The sequence below is a fragment of the Pseudophryne corroboree genome, chromosome 6, assembly GCF_028390025.1.
Source record: "Pseudophryne corroboree isolate aPseCor3 chromosome 6, aPseCor3.hap2, whole genome shotgun sequence".
NCBI lineage: Eukaryota > Metazoa > Chordata > Amphibia > Anura > Myobatrachidae > Pseudophryne > Pseudophryne corroboree.
The window spans coordinates 500,123,178-500,137,848 of NC_086449.1; the positions used below are offsets into that span (position 1 = coordinate 500,123,178).

The 14,671-nt window shown below is 45.2% G+C and overlaps 1 protein-coding gene across 3 annotated transcripts in view; it reads right to left on the reverse strand.

Moving 5' to 3' along the window:
* The window catches only part of LRIG3 (leucine rich repeats and immunoglobulin like domains 3), a 73,957-nt gene that overhangs the window by 6,405 nt on the left and 52,881 nt on the right, over positions 1-14,671 (reverse strand). For all 3 annotated transcript variants that reach the window (XM_063927370.1, XM_063927369.1, XM_063927368.1), the window contains exons 13-18: positions 4,023-4,343; positions 3,646-3,927; positions 2,734-3,186; positions 1,928-2,083; positions 1,429-1,572; positions 1,085-1,330 (exon numbers count right to left, since the gene is read on the reverse strand). In XM_063927370.1, coding sequence (XP_063783440.1) covers positions 1,085-1,330; positions 1,429-1,572; positions 1,928-2,083; positions 2,734-3,186; positions 3,646-3,927; positions 4,023-4,343 — 1,602 coding nt within the window. The remainder of the gene's footprint in view (positions 1-1,084; positions 1,331-1,428; positions 1,573-1,927; positions 2,084-2,733; positions 3,187-3,645; positions 3,928-4,022; positions 4,344-14,671) is intronic.

The window sequence follows — 14,671 nt, forward strand, 5'->3', positions numbered from 1 at the left end:
CCCAGCAGGTGCACAGGTGTATTAATCACTCACTGACACATTTTAAAAGGTCCACAGGTGGAGCTAATTATTTCACTTGTGATTCTGTGAGGAGACCTGCAAAACATGCACTGTCCTGAGGACCGAGTTTGAGAACCTGTGCTGTAGAGAAAAGGAAAAAATGTCCTAGCCAAGCCATTGGAATTATCCACATAAAAAAATATGAGAGGATATTTCTAACAGGATTTATTTAGAGAGGTGTTCTTTTGCAATATTGCACACGTGACTTTTCAACCTAATTACTCATTTTTATTTATGGTTTATTTTATTATACGTAATAAATTGTATATATATATATATATATATATATATATATATATATATATATTACTGTCAGCCAGCGCTGGTTCACGTTTTTATTGTTTCAGTCTAATCCACAGGGACTTGACCATCCCATCACCAGCTGCTGCTGGCTGCGCACTTGTATATATTTATTTTGTATATTTGTTAGAAGAACAATATTCGCCATTGGAGTAGACTAAGAACAGGTCTGGAACACAGGAATTTTCCCAAATCCAACCTACTTGGACTATTCCACCCTGGGTAATCCTACGCTGAGCGCCCAAGATGGCTGCCGCACTTGGTACCTTGTGAGGGTGGAATACACAACCCTTGGAAGTTATTACCCAAAATGCCTACACCAATCATGCATTATGCTTTCTGCGTGCTTAATGTTTTCTTCTATGTCTGTGTGGCTTATCTATTGTTGTATTACTCAAATCCTCTGTATCATGTGCATTGTTTTTGATATCTGTAAAGCGCCTTGAGTCCTGTTGGAGAAAGAGCGCTATATAAATAAAATTATTATTATTATTATTACTATTATTACTTCGTATAAAGCAGTCTGCCTTCTGTGAATTATAACAAAAGTATTTGGACGCAATATGTTCCACATCCAAGGTTTTTTCCTAATGTTTTATTTATTGCCAGTTTTCAGTTTTGTTAAAATGGTAAAAGGGTCATCAACTCGGGAACATACGTAAAATACTGTTATTCTAAATCTATAAACTAAGGGCATCAGGCTACCAACTTTCCATACACTTACCCATGTATGAAGTTTTGTCTGGATTATGCAAGCCAAAAAGGTCCGTATCTGAATCCATTCTGACTCTATTATCTTCACTTTTGCAGATGGAGCCAACAAATCCATGAATAGGAAATGCTTTACAGATATCCGTATTCTTGATAAAAGGATCATCGTATTGCTGTGTATATAAGCCACAGTCCTTTTGCTTTAAATGATCGGGATCATAAGCATTTAAGTTTGTAGAATCTTGATCTGGATTGTAACCTAGAAAATATAAATAAATCAGTGAGAATGTGTGTATGAAATTCAACGTCACAAAAACAAACTAAACGGAACAGCATCTGCTTGAATTATAAACTAACCTGCATGATAGGCCCCACATGCTTCAGGGCTGTATAGACTTCCCTTTAAATATAATGAGCTCTGCGGCGCCATGTAATGAAACTGAAGCGGATCGCTTCCTGCTTCCAAGTCACTTTCACTTCCATTATCTAAATGGCAAACACCTGTAAATAAAAGAATGTGACATTACCTAATACTGTCAGATAGATCAGGCTAAACTATGCATGTAAATAAAGAGGAGGAGTGCTCAGAAGGACATAGACAGGCTGTTAAGGAGGAAGAAACCAGCAGGTGTGATGTGCCCAGATGGCTTTCTACCCTGCAGCTGACAATAGGATTTCTATTCACTAAAGACATATTAAAAAGGTACTGCACTAACTATTCAGGCTGAGTGGATTATGGGAATAGTGTGGGCTACCAATTCTCTGCAGTCAGACACGGCTGGGTGTGCCCGGTGGAGAACATGCCTTGTATTTTATTACAGAATGTGAGGAGAGAGACAATGACGTAATGTCATACCATTAATTTCTCTTTGCTGTAAGAGATAACCACTCATGGAGGAGGCTATGTAATGGTGACTTCCACTTTCCGAGCAGATGTATCCTTCCTGTCTCTCTGCTAGAGTTCCTTGGGAAGATAAGTAGCTTGGAGTATCCACAGGTAGGTTTGTTTCATCTGTAAAATTAGGTGTTCGGTTATACATAATTACACTTCAATTTTGTAATTAAAAAAATAAAAAAAATAATAATAAATAATAATACTACTACTACTACTACACTTCAAATTAACAAATGCCACAGTATATAGAACACTAAAATTAAAATTATCTGGCAAAGCCAAAATGTGTGCATGACAAATATTTAATTTGCAAAAATACAACAACAACAAAAAAAAAAAAAAACTCACCACCAAAACAAAAAAAACCCTCCATTAATAGAAACAGATCCAGAATTGCATAAAACATGTTACCAGTTGTTTAGCAGCCATACTTCTAAAAATTAATATAATAGATCTAGAGAAAATACTGTAACATACTTTGCGGTTAAATATTGTATGGTTATATATAGATTTTGCATGAATTGTTGTGGTTTTTAGAAGTCTTATGAAAAACATAAGTACTACTGTAGTAGTATTTTGTCAGAGCAGATGGTTTGGTTTGCAAAAGAACCACAAACCCTTTAAAAAACCATACAGCTGGCCTGCCAGACAAAGTTCACTTTGTAACATATGTTTTTCAGTTGTGTGTCCCCCTCTAAGCAATGCCTAATTACCCAAAAGTGAAAAGTAATGACTTATTTCCTGGCTTGCTCTACCATCGTACCCACCTGTGTTTGTAACGCTGCAATCCTCATTCCTTCTCCGTGTGTGGTATATGATGACCACCCACACAAGGGAGGTCCCCACCACACAGCAAACCACTGCTATAATCACAACACCAACTGTGGCCCATCCGTCATCCTCCAAGGATGGTGTGGCATTTGCAGGAGAATCACAAGTTGGATTAGGAATAACAGAAAGATGAATGTTTCCTCTCACAGTTCCAAGTATATTGGACATCTCACAAGTGTATTTTCCAGCATCTTCAAAGTCTGTGTCCACTAGAATCAGGAGCTGATTCCCTGCAGCGAAGAAATGCCTCTCGGTTACAACCAATGGGTTATCGTCCTTTGTCCAGTTTACTCTGGGTGTAGGGTTCCCCCCTGCAATACACTGCAGGACTGTAGTTTCTCCTTTGGACACAGTACGATCCACTAATGTGCGTAGAAATGATGGGGTCTCTAGATTGTCAAGACACAAAAAAAAAATATATGTTTTACTACACTATACTTTAAATCCCGTCTACAATGAATTACAAAGCAATACCAATCCTGACAAACTCCAAGTGTGCCCTCCCCCAGACTGACTCCAGAATGCCTACTTCAATGTTACTAAATGCCATTGCGGGCAAGGCTCATTCCTTAATGAGGGAAAATGTGGCTTTAGAAGACCATATGCACATTCATCTCAACAAGCACAGCATATGGCAACAGTTTTTCAGTATGACATCGAAAGATACTTTGCGATACACTCGAGCATGGCTAGCTGCCATCATTTTTACATTTTAGTGTGAAACAACTTACAAAAAACATAAAAATGCACCTAACCCTTATTTTTCAAGCTTAGAGATTCCTAAATACTACTCTATCTAATAAAATCCATAATTCTTCATTATAATAGTATGTGTAAAAGACACTTGCCTAGCACGGTCAGAGTGGCATTGGCTGAAATGGTTCCTGCACTATTCTGAGCTGTACAGCTGTACACTCCAGTGTCCCCAATTTTGACATTCACAATAAAGAAGACATCATCCTCTGGCATTACATGCATTCGTCTCTCGCGAGCTGCAGGAAAGTCTGTGCCACCATTCTTTTGCCAAGCTATCTGCGGTGTTGGGTAACCAACTGCAGCACATTCTAGCCTTGCTGTTGATCCAGCTCGAATTGTGAGATCTATCGGCATCTTTGTGAATGAAGGAAGAACTGAAAGAAGCCATAAAGAGATTTCATTTTAATTTCATGTAAATACATCAGAATTAAAACACAAACAAACAAACAAACACACACACAATACATACTATTAATGGTTAGTTTGGCTTTGACAGAGTAGGACGTTCCAAAATGATTGGAAATGACACATTGGTATTTTCCTTCACTGACAAACTCCACATTTCGCAGCCTCAGGATAGTGGTGTATTCCATGACGTCTCCACCTTGTACCCGCAAATGGGCATAACTTTCCATCTCTGCATCGTGCAATAGCTCATTGTCTTTTTTCCAAGAAAACGTCATTGGGGAGTCGCTGCTGCTGGCTGCTGAACATGTAAAGCTCACGTTGGAGCCTTTTAGTGCAGACTGCGTTTCAGGCTGCACAGTGAACTGCGGTTTTGGAAAATCATCTATATAAAAACAGAAAACCAAAAGAAACATATGAATATATATTACTGCACAATCACCATCAGCCAAGCTTGCACATGAATAAGACAGATTTTAAAGATAGTGTGGTTAAGTTTTGTATATACGGGGGGAGGGGGTGGGATGTGGGGGGGGGGGGGGGGATGTTCTGTGAGGTGGACAGAAATGGACAGTGAGTGTGTAAGGGTGTCAGTAAGTGTTAGGTGGACAGTAAGGGGGCAGCGTATGCTAAAAGGGGTTCAGGGCTGTATGGAAGGAAATGGCAGTACAGGTTGAGTATCCCTTATCCAAAATGCTTGGGACCAGAGGTATTTTGGATATCGGATTTTTCCGTATTTTGGAATAATTGCATCCATAATGAGATATCATGATGATGGGTCCTAAATCTAAGCACAGAATGCATTTATGTTACACATACACCTTATACACACACAGCCTGAAGGTCATTTTAGCCAATATTTTTTATAACTTTGTGCATTAAACAAAGTTTGAGAACATTGAGCCACAGAAAAATAAGAATTTACTTACCGATAATTCTATTTCTCGTAGTCCGTAGTGGATGCTGGGGACTCCGTCAGGACCATGGGGAATAGCGGGCTCCGCAGGAGACAGGGCACATCTAAAAAGCTTTTTAGGTCACATGGTGTGTACTGGCTCCTCCCCCTATGACCCTCCTCCAAGCCTCAGTTAGGTACTGTGCCCGGACGAGCGTACACAATAAGGAAGGATCTTGAATCCCGGGTAAGACTCATACCAGCCACACCAATCACACCGTACAACTTGTGATCTGAACCCAGTTAACAGTATGATAACAAAACGAAGTAGCCTCTGAAAAAATGGCTCACAACAATAGTAATAACCCGATTTTTGTAACAATAACTATGTACAAGCATTGCAGACAATCCGCACTTGGGATGGGCGCCCAGCATCCACTACGGACTACGAGAAATAGAATTATCGGTAAGTAAATTCTTATTTTCTCTAACGTCCTAGTGGATGCTGGGGACTCCGTCAGGACCATGGGGATTATACCAAAGCTCCCAAACGGGCGGGAAAGTGCGGATGACTCTGCAGCACCGAATGAGAGAACTCCAGGTCCTCTTTAGCCAGAGTATCAAATTTGTAAAATTTTACAAACGTGTTCTCCCCTGACCACGTAGCTGCTCGGCAAAGTTATAATGCCGAGACTCCTCGGGCAGCCGCCCAGGATGAGGCCACCTTCCTTGTGGAATGGGCATCTACATATTTCGGCTGTGGCAGGCCTGCCACAGAATGTGCAAGCTGAATTGTACTACAAATCTAGCGTGCAATAGACTGCTTAGAAGCAGGAGCACCCAGCTTGTTGGGTGCATACAATATAAACAGCAAGTCAGACTTTCTGACTCCAGCCGTCCTAAATATATATATATATATATATATATATATATATATATATATATATATATATATATATATATATATATATATATATATATATATATATATATATTTTTTTAGGGCCCTGACAACGTCTAGTAACTTGGAGTCCTCCAAGTCCCCAGTAGCCGCAGGCACCACAATAGGTTGTTTCAGGTGACAACGCTGACACCCCTTTAGGAAGAAACTGGAGACGAGTCCCAGTTCTGCCCTGTTCAAATGGAAAATTCTAATATGGGCTTTTGTAAAACAAAACCGCCCATTCTTTTTGACAATCGCCTGGCCGAGGCCAGGACTAACAACATGGTCACTTTCCATGTGAGATATTGGTCAACAGCATGGTCACTTTCCATGTGAGATATTTCAAATCCACAGATTTGAGCGGTTCAAACCAATATGATTTTAAGGAATCCCAACACTATGTTGAGATCTCACGGTGCCCCTAGAGGCACAAAAGAACTGTATATGGAATACACCCTTTACAATCTGGACTTCAGGAACTGAAGTCAATTTTTTCTGGAAGAAAATCTACAGGGCCGAAATTTAAATCTTAATGAACCCCAATTTGAGACTCAAAACACTCCTGTTTTCAGGAAGTGCAGAATCGACCTAGTTGAATTTCCTTCGTGGAGCCTTCCTGGCCTTACCCACGCAACATATTTTCACCACATGTGGTGATGACGTTGTGCGGTCACCTCCTTCCTGGCTTTGACCAAGGTAGGTATGACCTCTTATGGAATGCCTTTTTCCCTTCAGAATCCGGTATTCAACCGCCATGCCGTCAAACGCAGCCGCGGTAATTCTTGGAAAAGACATGGTACTTGCTGAAGCAAGTCCCTTCTTAGCTCCCCAGGCCCTTAGTCCTCTGTGAGCATCTCTTGAAGCTCCGGGTACCAAGTCCCTCTTGGCCCATCCGGAGCCACTAGTATAGTTCATACTCCTCTATGTCTTATAATTCTCAATACCTTGGTTATGAGAAACAGAGGAGGGAACCCATACACTGACTGGTACACCCACGGTGTTACCAGAACATCCACAGCTATCGCCTGAAGGTCTCATGACCTGGCGGAATACCTGTCCCGTTTTTCGGGCGGGACGCTATCATGTCCACCTTTGGTCTTTGCCAACGGTCCACAATCATGCTGAAAAACTTCCCTATGAAGTTTCCACTCTCCCGGGTGGAGGTCATGCCTGCTGAGGAAGTCTGCTTCCCAGTCGTCCACTCCCGGAAAGAACACTGCTGACAGTGCTATCACATGATTTTCCGCCTAGCGAAAAATCCTTGCAGTTTTGTCACTGCCCTCCTGCTTCTTGTGCCGCCCTTTCTGTTTACGTGGGCGACTGCCGTGATGTTATCCCACTGGATCAATACCGGCTGACCTTGAAGCAGAGGTCTTGCTAAGTTTAGAGCCTTATAAATTTACTCTAAGCTTATTTATGCAGAGAGAATTCTCCAGACTTAATCACACTTCCCTGGAAATTTTTTCCCTGTGTGACTGTTCTCCAGCCTCTCAGGCTGGCCTCCGTGGTCACCGGCATCCAATCCTGAATGCCAAATCTGCGGCCCTCTAGAAGATGAGCACTCTGTAATCACCACAGGAGAGACACCCTTGTCCTTGGATATAGGGTTATCCGCTGATGCATCTGAGGATGCGATCCGGACCATTTGTCCAGCAGATCCCACCGAAGAGTTCTTGCGGGAAATCTGCCGAATGGAATTGCTTCGTAATAAGCCACCATTTTTACCAGGACTCTTGTGCAATGATGCACTGACACTTTTCCTGGTTTTAGGAGGATCCCGATTAGCTCGGAGAACTCCCTGGCTTTCTCCACTGGGAGAAACACGTTTTTCTGGACTGTGTCCAGAATCATCCCTATGAACAGTAGACGTGTCATCGGAAAAAGCTGCGATTTTGGAATATTTAGAATCCACTCGTGCTGACGTAGAACTACTTAAGATAGTGCTACTCCGACCTCCAACTGTTCTCTGGACCTTGCCCTTATCAGGAAAGCGTCCATGTTTCCTTTTAAGAAAAATCATCATTCCGGCCATTACCTTGGTAAAGACCCGGGGCGCCGTGGACAACCCAAACGGCAGCGTCTGAACTGATAGTGACAGTTCTGTACCAGGAACCTGAAGTACCCTTGGTGAGAAGGGCAAATTTGGACCTGTAGGTAAGCGTCCCTGATATCCAGTGACACCATATCGTCCCCTTCTTCCTGGTTCGCTATCACTGCTCTGAGTGACTCCATCTTGATTTGAACGCTTGTATGTAAGTGTTCAAATATTTCAGATCTCACCGAGCCGGTTGGCTTCAGTACCACAATATAGTGTGGGATACTACCCCCTTCCATGTTGTAAGAGGGGTACTTTGATTATCACCTGCTGGGAATACAGCCTGTGAATTGTGTGAGGGGGAGATGTCTCGAATTTCCAATGTACACCTGGGATACTACATGTAGGATCCCGGAGTTCCCTTGCGAGTGAGCCCTCTGCGTACTGAAACTCTTGAGATGACCCCCTACCGCACCTGAGTCCGCTTGTACGGCCCCAGCGTTATGCTGCGGACTTGGCAGAAGCTGTGAGGGGCTTCTGTTCCTGGGAATGGGCTGCTTGCTGCAGTCTTCTTCCCTTTCCTCTACCCCTGGGCAGATATGACTGGCCTTTGCCCGCCTGCCCCTATGGGGACGAAAGGACTGAGACTGAAAAGACTGTGTCCTTTTTTGCCGATATGTGATTCGGGGTAACAAAAAGTGGATTTTTCAGCTGTTGCCATGGCCACCAGGTCCGATGGACCGCCCCTTTATACGGCAATACTTCCACATGCCGTCTGGAATCTGCCTCACCTGACCACTGTCGTGTCTTCGTCTGGCAGATATGTAAATCACATTTACTCTTGATGCCAGAATGCAAATATCCCTCTGCGCATCACGCATATATAGAAATGCATCCTTAAAATGCTCTATAGTCAATAAAATCTTGTCCCTGTCAAGGGTATCAAAATTTTCAGTCAGGAAATCCGACCAAGCCCCCTCAGCGCTGCACATCCAGGCTGAGGCGATTGCTGGTCGTAGTATAACACCAGTATGTGTGTATATACTGTCATGATATTTTTCAGCTTCCTATCAGCTGGCTTCTTGAGGGCGGCCGTATCTAGAGACGGTAACGCCATGTTTTTATAAGCGTGTGAGCGCCTTATCCACCCTAAGGTGTGTTTCCCAACTCGCCCTTACTTCTGGCGGGAAAGGGTATACCGCCCATAACTTTCTATCGGAGGAACCCCACGTATCATCACACACTTCATTTAATTTATCTGATTCAGGCAAAACTACAAGTAGTTTATTCACACCCTACAAAATACCCTTATTTGTGGTACTTGTAGTATCAGAAATATGTAACAGCTCCTTCATTGCCCTTAACATGTAACTCGTGGCCCTAAAGGAAAATTACGTATGTTTCTTCACCGTCGACACTGGGGTCAGTGTCCATGTCTGTGTCTGTCGACCGACTGAGGTAAATGGGCGTTTTTACAAGCCCCTGACGGTGTCTGAGACGCCTGGACCGGTACTAATTTGTCCGCCGGCCATCTCATGTCGTCAACCGTCTTGCAGCGTGTTGACATTATCACGTAATTCCATAAGTAGACCATCCATTCCGGTGTCGACTCCCTAGAGAGTGACATCAACATTACAGGCAATTTGCTCCGCCTCCTCACCAACATTTTCCTCATACATGTCGACACACACGTACCGACATACAGCACACACACAGGGAATGCTCTGATAGAGGACAGGACCCACTAGCCCTTTGGGGAGACAGAGGGAGAGTTTGCCAGCACACACCAAAAGCGCTATAATGTATATAACCACCCTAGAAGGTGTTGTTTCTATATATGCGCTCTTAATATATCATTATATCGCCAATGTATGCCCCCCTTCTCTTTTAACCCTGTTTCTGTAGTGCAGTGCAGGGGAGAGTGGGAGCCTTCCTCACCAGCGGAGCTGATCAGGAAAATGGCGCTGAGTGCTGAGGAGAATAAGCTCCGCCCCCTTTTCGGCGGGCTTTTCCTCCCGGTTTTTTAATAACTGGCCTGGGTTAAAATACATACATATAGCCTTAATGGCTATATGTGATGTATTTATTTGCCAAATAGGTATTTATATTGCTGCCCAGGGCGCCCCCAGCAGCGCCCTGCACCCTCCGTGACCGTGTCAGTGAGCCGTGTGACAACAATGGCGCACAGCTGCAGTGCTGTGCGCTACCTCTCTGAAGACTGTGAAGTCTTCTGCCGCCTGTTTCCGGACCTCCGTTCCGCCGTCTTTCTTCAGCGTCTGTAAGGGGGATCGGCGGCGCGGCTCCGGGACGAACCCCAGGCTGACCTGTGTTCCGACTCCCTCTGGAGCTCAGTGTCCAGTAGCCTGTGGGGTATATGCAATAGTGGGCGAAATCGCGGCAATTATCGCCGTTTTTTCAATTCGACCAAATTCGCCAGGTGAATTCCGGAAGGTGGCTTCCGGAATTCACCATATGCAATGAAAAACGGATTCGCCAGAGTCGCGGGCGAAAATCGGCCGATTTGGCGGATTTTGCCGCGATTTTTAAAAACGGGAAAAAAACGGGGAAAAACCCGAAAAAAAAAATGGCGTGGGGTCCCCCCTCCAAAGCATAACCAGCCTCGGGCTCATCGAGCTGGTCCTGGTTCTAAAAATGCAGGGGAAAAATCGGGCAGGGATCCCCCGTATTTTTAAAACCAGCACCGGGCTCTGCGCCTGATGCTGGTGCCAAAAATACGGGGGACAAAACGAGTAGGGGTCCCCCGTATTTTTAACACCAGCATCGGGCTCCACTAGCTGGACAGATAATGCCACAGCCGGGGGTCACTTTTATGCCGTGCCCTGCGGCCGTGGCATCAAATATCCAACTAGTCACCCCTGGCCGGGGTACCCTGGGGGAGTGGGGACCCCTTCAATCAAGGGGTCCCCCCCCCCCCAGCCACCCAAGGGCCAGGGGTGAAGCCCGAGGCTGTCCCCCCCCATCCAATGGGCTGCGGATGGGGGGGCTGATGGCCTTTGTGTTAAAAAAAAAGATATTGTTTTTTCCATTAGTACTACAAGTCCCAGCAAGCCTCCCCCGCAAGCTGGTACTTGGAGAACCACAAGTACCAGCATGCGGGAGAAAAACGGGCCCGCTGGTACCTGTAGTACTACTGGGAAAAAAATACCCAAATAAAAACAGGACACACACACCTTGATAGTAAAACTTTATTTCATACGCCGACACACACATACTTACCTGTGTTGACACGCCGACTGCAACGATCTCCGACGATCCGAGGGTACCTGTCAAAAAATTATACTCACCTTCCAGCGTCCAGAGGTCCAGGTCCAGAGGTAAATCCACGTACTTTGTAAAAAAACAAACCGAACACCGAGCCATACCGGACTGAAAGGGGTCCAATGTTTTCACATCAGACCCCTTCCCCCGAATGCCGGGACATCACGTGACTCCTGTCACTGATGTCCCTTCAGCCAATCAGGAAGCGCTACTGCCGTGGCGCTCACCTGATTGGCTGGACGCCGTCTGTACTCTGACAGCGCCTCGCAAAGCCGCTCCATTACTTTCAATGGTGGGAACTTTGCGAGTAGCGGTGGGGTCACCCGCCGGTCAGCCGCTGACCGGCGGGTGACCTCACCGCTAGCCGCTAAGTTCCCACCATTGAATATAATGGAGGGAGCTGTGCGATGCGCTGTCACAGCGATCAGCCAATCAGGTGAGCGCAACGAAGTTGCGCTTCCTGATTGGCTTAGAGACCTGTCAGTGACAGCTGTCACTGACAGATCTTAATCGTGGAAAGGTGTCCCATGTGTCAGCATGGGACCCCTTTCAGTCCGTTTTTGGTGCGGGTAAATGCGTTTTCTTTTTTTGCCAAGTACGTGGATTTATCTCTGGACCCTGGTTAAGGTGAGTATATTGAACTTTGCTTTTCAGGTATCCGTGGATTCTACATGGAGAAGAGGACCGATGTCGGCGTGTGAACATAGGTAAGTATGTGTGTGTCGGTAGTGTGAAATAAAGTTTTACTGTCGACGGTGTGTGTGTCCTGTTTTTATTTGGGTATTTTTTTTCCAGTAGTACTACAGGTACCAGCGGGCCCGTTTTTCTCCCGCATGCTGGTACTTGTGGTTCTCCAAGTACCAGCTTGCGGGGGAGGCTTGCTGGGACTTGTAGTACTAATGGAAAAAACAATATCTTTTTTTTTAACACAAAGGCTATCAGCCCCCCCATCCGCAGCCCATTGGATGGGGGGGGACAGCCTCGGGCTTCACCCCTGGCCCTTGGGTGGCTGGGGGGGGGGGACCCCTTGATTGAAGGGGTCCCCACTCCCCCAGGGTACCCCGGCCAGGGGTGACTAGTTGGATATTTGATGCCACGGCCGCAGGGCACGGCATAAAAGTGACCCCCGGCTGTGGCATTATCTGTCCAGCTAGTGGAGCCCGATGCTGGTGTTAAAAATACGGGGGACCCCTACTCTTTTTGTCCCCCGTATTTTTGGCACCAGCACCAGGCGCAGAGCCCGGTGCTGGTTTTAAAAATACGGGGGATCCCCTGTCAATTTTTTCCCCGCATTTTTAGAACCAGGACCAGCTCAATGAGCCCGAGGCTGGTTATGCTTTGGAGGGGGGACCCCACGCCATTTTTTTCCCTGATTTTACCGTTCCAGCAATAAAAAAAAATAAAATAAAAAAAATATTTTAAAAAAATATATAAATAATATTTGTGCCTCCCCCCCCAAAAAAAAAAGTACCTAATCCCTTCTAATATAAATAGATCTGCTATTCCAAAAAAAAAAAAACACAAAAAAAAACATGTTTAAAATTTTTTTATTTGTTTTCACCCTCCAAAGTGTGGCGGAGTGAAAATCGCGAATTTGCTGTCTAAAAGCACTGCAGGCGAATTTCCAAACTTGAATTGAATATGCTGGAGGCGAATTGCAGCATCTGTACCATTGCAGAAAAGGCGAATGCGGAAAAAGGCGAATTGAGAAAATAAGAATTTACTTACCGATAATTCTATTTCTCGGAGTCCGTAGTGGATGCTGGGGTTCCTGAAAGGACCATGGGGAATAGCGGCTCCGCAGGAGACAGGGCACAAAAAAGTAAAGCTTTTACCAGATCAGGTGGTGTGCACTGGCTCCTCCCCCTATGACCCTCCTCCAGACTCCAGTTAGGTACTGTGCCCGGACGAGCGTACACAATAAGGGAGGCAATTTGAATCCCGGGTAAGACTCATACCAGCCACACCAATCACACCGTACAACTTGTGATCTAAACCCAGTTAACAGTATGATAACAGAAAGAGCCTCTTAAAGATGGCTCCTTAACAATATAACCCGAATTTGTTAACAATAACTATGTACAGTATTGCAGATAATCCGCACTTGGGATGGGCGCCCAGCATCCACTACGGACTCCGAGAAATAGAATTATCGGTAAGTAAATTCTTATTTTCTCTATCGTCCTAAGTGGATGCTGGGGTTCCTGAAAGGACCATGGGGATTATACCAAAGCTCCCAAACGGGCGGGAGAGTGCGGATGACTCTGCAGCACCGAATGAGAGAATTCCAAGTCCTCTTTTGCCAGGGTATCAAATTTGTAGAATTTTACAAACGTGTTTTCCCCCGACCACGTAGCTGCTCGGCAGAATTGTAATGCCGAGACCCCTCGGGCAGCCGCCCAAGATGAGCCCACCTTCCTTGTGGAATGTGCCTTAACAGATTTAGGCTGTGGCAGGCCTGCCACAGAATGAGCAAGTTGAATTGTGTTACAAATCCAACGAGCAATCGTCTGCTTAGAAGCAGGGGCACCCAACTTGTTGGGTGCATATAGTATCAACAGCGGGTCAGATTTTCTGACTTCAGCCGTCCTTGAAATGTATATTTTTAAGGCTCTGACAACGTCCAACAACTTGGAGTCCTCCAAGTCGCCAGTGGCCGCAGGCACCACAATAGGTTGGTTCAGGTGAAACGCTGATACCACCTTAGGGAGAAAATGCGGACGAGTCCTCAGTTCTGCCCTATCCGAATGGAAGATTAGATAAGGGCTTTTATAAGATAAAGCCGCCAATTCAGATACTTTCCTGGCGGAAGCCAGGGCCAGTAACTTAGTCACTTTCCATGTGAGATATTTAAAATCCACCTTATTCAATGGTTCAAACCAATGGGATTTGAGGAAATCTAAAACTACATTTAGATCCCACGGTGCCACCGGAGGCACCACAGGAGGCTGTATATGCAGTACTCCTTTAACAAAAGTCTGTACCTCAGGAACTGAGGCCAATTCTTTTTGGAAGAATATTGACAGGGCCGAAATTTGAACCTTAATAGATCTCAATTTGAGACCCATAGACAATCCTGATTGTAGGAAATGTAGGAAACGACCCAGTTGAAATTCCTCCGTCGGAACACTCCGATCCTCGCACCACGCGACATATTTTCGCCAAATGCGGTGATAATGTTTCGCGGTGACTTCCTTCCTTGCCTTAATCAAGGTAGGAATGACTTCTTCTGGAATGCCTTTCCCTTTTAGGATCTGGCGTTCAACCGCCATGCCGTCAAACGCAGCCGCGGTAAGTCTTGAAAGAGACAGGGACCCTGTTGTAGCAGGTCCCTTCTCAGAAGTAGAGGGCACGGGTCGTCCGTGACCAACTCTTGAAGTTCCGGGTACCAAGTCCTTCTTGGCCAATCCGGAGCCACTAGTATTGTTCTTACTCCTCTTCACCGTATAATCTTCAATACCGTTGGTATGAGAGGCAGAGGAGGAAACACATATACTGATTTGTACACCCAAGGTGTTACCAGTGCGTCCACAGCTATTGCCTGTGGATCTCTTGACCTGG